This window comes from Chamaea fasciata, unplaced genomic scaffold (genome assembly GCF_029207755.1).
Source record: "Chamaea fasciata isolate MVZ Bird 193981 ecotype frontalis unplaced genomic scaffold, bChaFas1.0.hap1 SCAF_1, whole genome shotgun sequence".
Classification (NCBI taxonomy): Eukaryota; Metazoa; Chordata; class Aves; order Passeriformes; family Sylviidae; genus Chamaea; species Chamaea fasciata.
Window position 1 is genome coordinate 93470881 of NW_027094086.1, and position 11944 is coordinate 93482824.

Below are 11944 nucleotides of genomic sequence, written 5' to 3' on the forward strand. Positions count from 1 at the left end.
GTCTACTTTGGTATCATATTCTTCATATGTACATATATACATACTTTTTGCATACTAAGAAAAAAACAACCAATATCTATGCCTCTCACCTAAACCCCCACATTAACTATACTCATTCTGAGGTGTGCATGGTAGGAACTTTTTAAAACAAGTCTCCCATCATCAACTCTGCTTGCAGAAGCAGTATCTAATTTTCAACTTGCCACAGCACTCATTCTGTTGTCAAGTGTTCTTCCACACACATTAAGACAAGTTCTAATCTCTTCTCACTTGTGTCAATACACTCCAGACCAACTTAGTCATAAAAGTCATAAGCTACCTTGACTCTACAGGAGATGGTCCTCGAAAAGCAACCTGCTGTCATGGCCCCCACTTAACACCAGGGCAATCTCCCTTGCAATTCTTCCAAACAGATCCCACAACAGGCCAAAGACTGCTCTGCTGCAGGCCATGGTTGTGACCCTGCTTCCTTACTTATTCTTGCCCCTCATAGGAGCTTCTACCTCATGCCTGCATCCCTAACTAATCCTTTGTTTCCTGCAAGGGTGAGGTCCAGTGGAGTCTCTGTCCATTTCAACCCCTGGAAACAACTCAAAGCAACTTCTTGAAGTTATCAACAACCTTCAGAAACCTTCTGCAAAGCTTTTGCCCTGCTCTGTTGCCCTCCCGGTAGGTATTGGGGTGTCTTAAATCCACCATGAGGACCAGGGCTGTTAACACAAGGCTCCTTCCAGTTACCTGAAGTCTTTATCTGTTTCTTATGACTTGCTGCTCTCCACACATAAGTCATCCCCTCCCAGAACTGCAGTTGTCACACATTTCACGTGACTTTCTTATTTGCTTGCATTTTTCTTTCCTACAGTACAGCAATAAATTACCATTTTTACAGCAAGAGATACTTCCTGGTTGCAAAATCTTGGGAAACTTAGAGCAAGTCAGCTAACATTGATCAATTTCCTCTTTCCTCTGGCAAGGGGAGTCAAACCCAGTGAATGCTGAATTTACAGCCTGTTTAAACTTTCCAACTGAACCTACCCTGTTCTTAAGAAACCAAGGTCCCTTTAGTCTCAACTGATCAAACTAGCTGGCATAAATAGAGAACAGGTGAATCTTACTTATACTGACTTATACTAACTTATACTGACTTTAAGTAATAATTTATTTTTCTAATTATCAGACTCAAGGATTACGAGAACAGAAGCACCTTACCCACTTTATCCTGCTGCACATCATGGTCCAAAAGTGCTATCATCCCTCCTTAAGTTCTATGCCCCTCTCATGTTTTAAAAGCATTATAAGAAGTAACTCAACACTTACATCTGTAATGCCACTGTGCATTAGTGGCATGAAATCCATGAAGCAAGCCTTATTTTATTGATGGAGGAGCTTATGTTCCCCCATCTTGGCCTTTGGATACCAGAGGGTCTACTGGTACTGCTCTAACTTCTTCCAATGGGTCACCAGGGGCCAGAAGTAAAGACCAGTGTAAGTAACACTATTATATCAGGTCCAGGTTCACTCATTTGTACACTTTCAAGTAAATCTCACAGTGCCCTAAAAGCAACTTTACTCCTTATCTTCTGATAAAAAAAAAAAAAGTCCTTTAGTGATTCACCTCTTAAAACAATCCCATCCCCTTCAGCCTCTTCTACACCGTAACACAACTGTAAGTCATTTGAGAGTTGTAATATTACAAAGCAATAACCTAAGACTTTCAAAGATTTGAAAACTAAAATAATTTCCAAGTAGCCTCACCATACTTTGGCTGCTTCCTGAGGGGCAAACATACCTCTTTTTGCAAAGCATCCTCAGGTTGTGCAAGTGGAACAGCTGCTTCCCTTTCAACTGTCGTCGCAGGGAGTGGTGTAATCTCTGGAAGGGGTGACCTCTCTGTGGAGTGTTCATTGATGGAAGTAATTTCAGAGCTGTTTTTATTCAGAAAGCTTTCCACCTTCCCAGCCTCCCCTTTCTTTTCAGCAAAATCTTCCTGGTTACCTCCATCATCACCCGTGGAAGAGTTGAAGCCATTTTCACCTGCCACCATCAGGCCCCAGTCAGCATAATCCATACTGTCCTTCTGCTCCTGTTTGATGCCCACCTCAAAGGGGTCCTGCTCAAACTCTTTATAATCATCAATGTATTCAGGTATCTCCTCAAGGCTGGGATCTTTTCCAAGCAGAGACAGCTTCTTCAGGCTACTCACTTCCTCTGATGGCTCATTCTGGAGTCCCACAGAGTGGACCATGCTTGGGATTACTTGCCCAAACCCTAGCAGTGAGGCTGGCCTCTGAGAAGGCCTCAGCACAAAGATAAGGTAGGACTTCACAGTTTCAATTTTTTTAGGTTCACAATTGTCCTTGTGTTGGCAGTTCACGATGTAACAGCGCCGTTCAAACATCCAGGACAAGTCACAACCAGAGAGGTCACAACACGCTGCGATGCAGTCAGACACTGACAAAGCGTGAGGAACTCGCATGATTTTAGTGGTTTCTAAGTTGGGAGATATTACTGCACCTGAGTATGTGGCTCCTTCTCTGCACTGCTCACAACTGGAACCTGCAACAACACCACCAACATAAGGCACAGCACTACAGCCAAGCCATAATATAGTTTACTGTGACCATAAATGGCTTACAAGATAGAGACAGGTGGTACCCTGTTTTAAAAAGCTCATTTCCTTTCACTAACATCATCACTACCTTTTTTAAGCATGTCCCTTTGCAGCAATATTTGTACTTTTGGAGGACTTTTCAGTGTAGGACATTGACATATATTGCAGAAGTACCTTTTACTCCTGTGCTACAAATTCAAATACATAGAGATGAAAGCAAATTGCCAATACTTTAAAGCAAGAACAGAGCAGAGCATACAAAAAAAAAAAAAAAAAAAAAAAAAGAAAAAAAAATAAAAAGAAGAAAGAAGAAGAAAAAAGTACCTCCATTACTCTCACAGCATGTTCCTACTGGGATCTTTAAGAACATGTTTTAAAACCAAACTCAAATAAGATGCCGTAGCATGCCATTGTTTCACTTGAGGGAGAAGGGAGCAAAACTCTAAATAGGAGAAAGATTTGCTATCACATCTGAATATCATTAATAGTTCCTCACTCCAACATACTTACTGGTCTTAATATAAAACCTGGATCAATTTCTTAAACTTTTGCTGCTTTACCCACAAGTTCATGTGAAAACCCAAGAGCTTGCTTCAGTATGGAGCTCTTTCCTTCATTTGCAGTAAAGTTGCTATCTTTTAATGTGACATCAGAATTATTTTCATGGCACATTACAGACTGAGTGTGAAATGGTCAAAAAATGCAGGAATCAACATACTATATATTCCAGTCAGTTTTTAACATCTTTTCTAGGTGTTTTTCCCCTGGTTATAACTGCTCTTCAGAATTTCTTTCCCTAAAATCTGATTATGTTTCAAGAAAGTTGAGTAACACCAAAAATTATTCTCTTTGGTTTTTAACTGGACTTGCTAACTCAATGAATGGAAACAAATATGCCCCCACTGTGGAGCTAAGAAAGGAATGGAAGACAAAGCTGACTTTGCCTACTTTGTACCTCATTACTCACAATAGTTAGGTCAGGAAAAATGAAATCAAGGAGTAAGAATAGGCTGGCAGTAGGGATTAGGTCTGAATATGAGATGCAAATTCTCCAATACATGCAATGTGTCCAGCACCCCACTACAGTTTCACAACCTCATCTGGGCTGAACTGCAGCACACTCCTTTACAATACATGGTCTGAATATATGTGGGGAATCAAACTGCCCAGTGTCTTGGTCTGGCAACACTTAGTCTCCTTGGTAACTTATGGGGAAAAAATTCTTTAGAGAAAGAAGGAACAAACCTAACCCCCAAAACCCAGGAAGAATGTAAAGCTTGCAAAGTAGCTTAGTTCAATGCAAAAAACTCCAAATCAAACAAAAAAACAAAATTGCACCACATACTGAGGGACAGAGAGATAGAGTGGGTAAGATGGTAGGATGGTTTTGCAGAGCTGGCTGTGTGGGGTAAAGAAAAACATGAAATGAAGGCAAATTTTAAAGAAGACTGACGACTTGCAAATAGGTATAGCTGAATAGGAAGCTGACAAAAATGAAAAAGAGCTTCAAGTACCATTTTTCTGACTGCAGCTACTCCTTCACACAGAGCTAGGATGCTGTCAACTGTTCCACTTTACACTTTCAGTGAAAAAAATCTATCCAGGGAAACATGCACTTAAAACAACCTATCCTGTTCTTACACAGCCCAGACATGAAGTATCCTCATCTGTACCCAGAAGATGCTCAAGATTTCTGCACTTTTTTTCTGTAACACTGCATAAAAACATTTCTTCTGTATTCCCCTTTGCCTCCAAAAAGGCCTTGGCAGAGACTCAGAATTGTCATCACAAGTTTTTCCTTTAAGTTGTCAGCACAACTCAGAACAGGGGAGCCAGAAAAACTCTGGGTTAAAATGAAATACAGGAGTCAGGCATCCCATACAACCATTCTGTCTTTTTGCAACTCATATGCATTTAGTTAATCCTATCAATCAGTAGAGAGATGAGTAACAGGCCTTTAAGAAGGGAAAACAGAAACATGTCTCTGTGCAAAAGTGTAATATTAGGTCAGTAACAAATCATCACAATGAATACTTTAGGAAAAGCACTGTTAATTGGGCCAAAAAGCTCCCTTGATTGCTGTTTTGATCACCCCCCTTCTTTAACTTATTCCTGAAATAGAAAGTGAAGAGTGTGTTAAAAAAAAATAAAACTGAAGGTTTCACTATTTATTTGTTCAGAACACAATGACCAACAGTTCTTGTTTTAGAGACAGACTACACAACTGGAACACTCCACAGCTCTTACCTGAGGCCAGACTTCAAGTCCTCAATCAGCTTCAAATCTTACTCTGCCACTTTCAGTTTGACACATCAGTTACCACACTGCAGAGTCAACATCCCACAAAATTCATGGTGCTTCTTTAGCCATAGAGAGAATTAAGTCCAGCACACTCCTAAGATGATACATGACTTTGAACCTAGATCTCTCAAGCACACAACCTAGCCACAAACCTTGGCTACCTGCTTTTGCAAATGTCAGAAAGCCTTGATTTCATCCCAACAAGGAACAGGAAAAAAAATATCAAAGAAATGGAAGTTTCATCTCTTGCTTTATCTAGTGCTACACCTGAGTTGTACACAGTAGGTGTGCAAGAAAGGATGAATTCATAAAGCTATTTCAGCCTCACACTTCGTGTGTCCACTAGTTGTCTTCATATGAAAAATATGTAAGATCTACTTAGAGTGAACTTGATCTGACCTTTAATTTCATATTCTCTCTCATCTAATCTTCACTCTGCAGTGGACTTAAATGGAGAAAGCAAGGTCTCTTATTTACAGAAAATTTCCTGAAGATGCGCCACATGAAAGGTCACTTACTAACATTTGCATCTGCTACAGTATTACCCACTGTGTGAGGCCATAGCACAGCTATTTTAATTTAGTTAACTGATCTCAGGAATTAAACCAATGTTCTACTATGACCAGTAATGGCAAAACCCAGCCTTATAAAATTCTCTTTATTTCAGAAGTAATCATTCAAGTTACAACAGGAAGACTGATTCCCTTTATTAAAAGCTCTGAAAACCCTCTGAACATGAGTCAATAGCCAAAAACTTCTGCAAGCTAAGTGCTTCCCTTCCTCTTAGCTGCACCCTGTTACATTTACAGTAGGACAACACTGACATATCCAGAGACCTAGTCAGGCAAGTTGGTTACTGTAAAAAGAGACCCCAGCTTATACCCCCCACCAAAATCCTAATAGAGTCACAGTGTGGAATACAGTTTCATTGTAAAGAGATTCCCTCATTTAATGAGGGAACATTGGCACCTGTCTTTGAGCTTCACACTTCTGCTCCTTCACATCTTGGAACGTGAGTCCACTGATGTCAAGAACCCATCAGGAACACAGCTGCTCCCCTGTTGCAGGTGGCTGGAGACCTTTCCTCAAGGGCACATGGAAATCTAAGAGTTGTTCTTCCCCATGCTCACACAGCCATGAGCACTTGAATGACTTGGTGGCAAGTATTCTTTAGTCAGTCAGTAGCAAATTGTGATGGTATACTAACACTGAGGTCATCAGAGCTAATCACCCCAGCAGGAAGCCCTGCAAGGGCAGAACTATCCATTCTGTTTGCTTCCTCTAGCAGCCAGCAAGCACTGTTAGAAGAAGCAGAAAGAAGGGGCAAGAGGAAATGTACAGTAATAGAGAAAAGGTCAGATTCAGACCTTGCCCCTAGAAAAGTCAAATTTGACCACAATCCCATTACTGTTTTGCTAGCAGCACAGCACTGAGAGCCCAGATAGCACATTATTCTCACAGCCTAAAAGCCTCTGAACTACCCGTGCATGGAGGATCCTACAGCAGTTTGCTACAGGAAGAGTAGGATTGTCCCTGTTTTCTTGCCATAAGCTCCATACACTCTCTTTTAGCAGCAAACTACTTCTATTACCTTTTTAGGTTTAGTGATTTTTAAAAAATCTATCCAAGTAACTTTTATCTCATTTGGTGAATTTTGAGATGGAAGTATCAGCATAGTATCAGTAAAAAATAATTTCTGTTTTTTCTACTACCATATTAACACACTGAAACAATTTTGATAAGATTCTGGAAGCAAAATCAAAATAAGGTTTTATTTTTAGTTACAGATATCTGAGAGGAGAAAATAAAGTTCCAATTTTCAAGCTAGAGAGAATTTCTACAGCAGAGCTATAAACCCCTGCAAAACACACTTTATATCATAAATGATGGAAAAGGCTTATACTCCATCAGCGCTGGTAATGCCCCACAGAAGGTAGCAAAACCTTTTCTGGAAACCAGAAAAGCAGTATCACTGACATCTGAATATTTCAGCATTGGTTTCTCTAGCAGCAGCTAACATCTCTGCATACCATGAAAGCATTTTCAATCTTTTACTGTGCGCTGCCCTGAAGTTGCTCGGACGCAGACGTCTTTAAAGACAGATACACGTGCAATAACAAAGTACCCTTTTGGGTGTTGGTAAAGGTGCTGACTGAAGAACAGATTAAAAAGCTGCTCAGTTACATAAAGGCAAATCCTCAACACAAGCTACCAACAGTAACTAATTACAGCTGCAAATAACGATTTGCAAAGCCTTTATGGTCATTACAGCACTCTTCACACTTCTTTTGTCCAGGATCTGTAAAGGCATCATAATTAGTTCAGTGGGTCTGATGATCCTTTCCAAGTATTGTTTTATTCCATGAAGTGTCATCATCCCTGTTTGTCACTTGTCACTGATAAACCAACTAAGTGTTATTTAAGAAGAAGGGAGAAAAAAAAAAAAAAAAAAAAAAAAAAAAAAAAAAAAAAAAAAAGGATTGATGCAGGGCTGCAACTGCTGCTTCACTCCACAAGGAAATACCAGACCACTTCCAACAGAAGTATGGAAAATGTGAACTAACCTGGCATACAGCATAATTTAGTATAATCTCAGCGATTGTAATCAAGCACTACACCACCTTGCATCTCTGGAAAGGTCTGCGTGAACCAGGACACTAGAATATCTAGGCATGGTAGTATAAGTAACAAAGAATGCACCACCACCCCAGGGCAGTGTTCCACTGTCATTTCAAAGGCACACCTACATCTTAAACTGTACCTTGACATTCCTGGCCTGGGCTTTACAAGCTAGACATGTGGGAAGAAAAGGGTATTAATCTTTTTCAAAGTCCAAGATCAGTAGTAGTGAAACACTTTGAAAATTGAGGGTTTGTATTGTATTTAGAAACACCTTCTGCTAGAGTAAAGAAAAGGACATTCGTGAAGGCCATCAAAGAATCTGGGAGATCATATAACCTACATCTGGGCTATGCAGACTTGAAAACAGGAGACAAGATGGCACAACACCTGTGACTGCAATTACCTGGTAACTGCTGTTTATATTTTTGTTGGAGTGGCTAATCTCAAAACAAAGCACACAACACACACACACAATATGACAAAACCGAGTCAGCCATGAGAACACTATTCATAATATTTGCAGAAATTCATTTTAACAGCAGTATTTGCAAGGTCTGCTTCAAATGCCAAATTAGAATATACCTGCTCAAGATGAGACCTAGACTTAATTGCTTCCAAGATACTGGACTCCCAGTTGCAAAGTAAACTCGTGTTTCTGTACTGGAAAACAATGTCTCCTCTTTCTCACAGAGAAAAAAGATATTGATACATTAGCAAAAAAACATTAATTATTGGCCAGAATAATTGAAATGTATTTCAATTTATGCTGCTTTCATTAATGAATGGATTCAAAAAAGTGGAATAAGATTATAAGCATGCTAAGGCATGTCTATACAGATAAATTAGGAGCTGCATCCAGAGGTTTTGGCAATCAATCACCTAAAATGCATGAAATGTTGAGTGACAGAAGCATGATGCACACTCATACCTATTGCTATACTTAGCTCAAGCCTCCTCAGTAGCATGAACATTAGTCAGTGATGGATTATCTGTATCAATTAGGTTTATGTGGTAAATAAACATGTGGTTGGGGGGGGGGGGGGGAATGGACTGCTGGAATGTCTTTTTGAGAAGACACCAGAAAATGCCCCACGTCAGAACAGAACCTCTTACAAGACTGACTCCCAACTCACCAAGGCTGAGCCAAATAGGGACAATGGCAGCTCCTCTGTGATAAGGTTTTAGAAAGGGGCAAAAAACCTGGCATAGCCACAGTAGGCAGGAGAGAGGAGTAAGAAAAATGTGAGAAAAGCCATCCTATATACAGCAAGGTCAGTGAAGAAGAGGTAGGAAGTAATCCAGCGTCAGTGCAGGAATTCCCCTGCAGCTGTGGTGAAAACCATGGTGAAGCACATTGTCCTGCTGCAGTCCATGGAGATCCACAGTGAAGCAGATACCTACCCCTGCAGCCCATGGAGGACCCCACCTCAAAGCAGGTGGGTAATCCCTGAAGGAAGTTGTGAACCCTAGAAAAACCCAGGCTGAAGCAGGCTCCTGGCCTGAACTGAAACCCCATGAAGAGGAGTCCACACGGAAACACATATTTGTGTGAACCTACAGGGCATCTACACTGGAGCAGCCTGTTCCTGAAGGACTTTCATGTGAAAAGAACCCATGGTAGTATAGTTCTTGAAGAATTTGAGCCCATGGGAAAGACCTCATCCTGGAGCAGGGAAACGGTATGAGGAGAAAGGTGCAACAGAGAGAAAGCATTATGAACTAATTGCAACCTTCATTCCCTGGCTCTCTGACCTGCTCAGGGGAAGAAAGAAGAAGAATTGGGAGTAAAGCTGAATATAGAAAGATGGGAGAAGTGAGGGCAAGGTGTTTTTATAGTAGTTCTTACTTCTCATTATCCTGCTCTGCTTAATCGACAATAAATTAAATAAACTTCACTAAGTCAAGTCTCGTCAGCTCTTGACTGTAACTGGAACATGACCTTCCTGTCTTGATCTCAATCCATTGGAGATTTTAATCTTATTTTTCTCTCCCATCTTGATGAGAAAGAGAAGTGATAGAGTGACTTGCTGTGCACCTGGCAGCCAGCAAAGGTCAACCCACACATTCATTAAAAGCAGTAAAACACTATTAGTCAAAAACCATCATGCCCAAAATAAAACTAAATAAACATCACCTAAACAGGACAGAGTAGCCCACCTCAATTTCTTTTAATGAACCAGAGCATATTTTTCAATATCCTTCCAACATTATTCATCAGTGAGGCTGTTTATCTCTTCTCTCAGTGATGAAATCTCAAGCCTTTTCTTTCCTATATTCAGTCTACTTCATTATCTTAAATTAAAACAAGTGTTGAGATAACTTGGGTTTTTTTTTTTAAGAAAAGGTAGCCTTTAAAAGTGTAAGCTCATGTGCAGAAAAAACCTGCAGAATGATCATCTAGCAAATTCCTGAGTCTCAATCAATTCACCTTAAAGCCTGCACTAAAAAGAAGTTTTTTTGACTTAGGAGAGGTGAGCATTTACTGATACATCGTAGTAAACATATCCAGGAGATTAGCAGGAACCTCCTAGTTTAATTAAATATTAATTGCATTAAAAATACTGCAGATTATTGAGGTGGAAATAAATGCTAACATATTTAGATTATATTATCCTCTAAACACTGTGAGCTGGTAGCTGAGATACAGGTAGAGGCTTGAATTACAGCCAGCATTTTGAGAGCAATGGTCATATTCTCAGACAAGCCAAGAGAGTATAGAAAATTTGCAACTAAAAATAGATAACTTCCTATATGCATGTGGAAGATGTTCTAATCTGCTAAAAATTAACAGTAGTATCAAAAAAATGAAACTAACATTCTCTACAGACAAATTTCAGTATTTACTGCACATTACTGTCTTCTGTTGAAGTTGCTGTGGGCTTTTTTTCTAAAGATACTAGCATAGACTCTACAGCAGGTACTCAGTGTCTCATAGGAAAGGATTTTATTTACAAAAGCATACTGTTCACTACAGCAACAAAAAAATCAGCTCCATGTTCTCTGCAAAAAACTTGGCATTATGAGATCCTCATGGATGAGATCCTCATGGATGACTACCACAAACCATCTACAAGCTCAGACATAGTTAATGCCTATCCCCCTCAGCTGCGGGCTAATATCCATCCCCTTTCATCAAACTTTTCTAAACTTAGCCATCAATTTAAGCCTTAGCACATTAAGCAAGTCTCTCCCTCATGAAACAGCACATTCTGTTGATACTACAAGAGAGGAAAATCAGACAATGGTGCATTATTAATCTCAATTTCTGCTAATATGGATACTACAAGTACCACCAGAGACAGAATTCAAACCGTATTTTTTTAAGGAAATAAACCCCACTTCTTCATATATTTTTCTTCAGTTACTTTATCAAAACTACCTGCATCAGATTAACTCTGTCTGACAGAGGCAGTATTAACTATCATTCTTCATCTGTCTGGTTACAGAATAAATTACCTGTTCCTGTGGCTGAAACAGTGTTGGGGGTTAGGTTCCTAAACCAAGACAAACAGAAACTTACAAGACTTTCCTGTGTTTTTTGAAAGGATAGATATGTTTGCAGAGAGTATGTAAGGTGAGAGATGTGAACCAATGCACTCATGTTACTCATATATAAACCACCTTATAATAATTCAGAACAAAAATGTAGCTCACAATGCAAGCAACACATTATTCTTTAATTGCTCTCCTGCAAGACAAAAAGGGAAAACTCTTTGAACTCTCCCACCACCCACTCTTGCCCCATGTATCTCCCCCAAAACAGCCTGCTGAAATCGGCTTCAAATATCTACTCACAACTGCCTTCCACCATTGCACCTTACTAAGGCTTTTTGCACTGACGAGTCATAAGATTTCCTAGCTTTTGCCTTATTCATATTTATTTCACAGCTGTATACATACTCCAGGAACATTTAATTCACTTGTTCTGTCTGGGCGACTCAGATATAGGAGAAGAAAACTCCTACCTGTTATTGTCCATAGGAACAGGCAGAGAACACCAAGTCCAAATGCCATGCTGCACCAGGAAGGCAGTGACAACTGCTTTTCCAGCTGGTCGTTTTGGAAATTATAGGTCTTAATGCTGGGGGTTTTTTTCTAATATTGTTTAGTGCCCTGCTGTGGCCATCAAGCACTGAAACAGATAGCACAGGAAACAAATAGGTCAGATGTGAGTATTAATTAGAATGTCACAGTAAAAGACAATAGACAGGTGACATGCAGGCTTTATCATTACTTCCTGACTTCTTGATGGATGACATGGTAGATCAGGCACACTGAAGATACAGAACAAATTACCCACCTGGAAATCTCTTTCTCCAGAGATACAGAAACACCCCAGAAATATTTGCACTATTGGGCTCCAGTACCTCAAACCCCACAAATACTCTGTCTGCAGTTATCCAGATCCTG

The 11944-nt window shown here is 39.9% G+C and overlaps 1 protein-coding gene across 2 annotated transcripts in view; it reads right to left on the reverse strand.

Moving 5' to 3' along the window:
* Nucleotides 1-11569, reverse strand: part of KIAA0319 (KIAA0319 ortholog) — a 46188-nt gene extending 34619 nt beyond the window's left edge. Inside the window, exons 1-2 of one of the 2 annotated variants that reach the window (XM_066189483.1) lie at nucleotides 11500-11569; nucleotides 1790-2556 (exon numbers count right to left, since the gene is read on the reverse strand). In XM_066189483.1, coding sequence (XP_066045580.1) covers nucleotides 1790-2556; nucleotides 11500-11548 — 816 coding nt within the window. In that variant the 5' untranslated portion in view covers nucleotides 11549-11569. The remainder of the gene's footprint in view (nucleotides 1-1789; nucleotides 2557-11499) is intronic. The other variant, XM_066189473.1, reaches the window with a different exon arrangement.
* Between the last annotated feature and the right edge of the window lie 375 nt (nucleotides 11570-11944).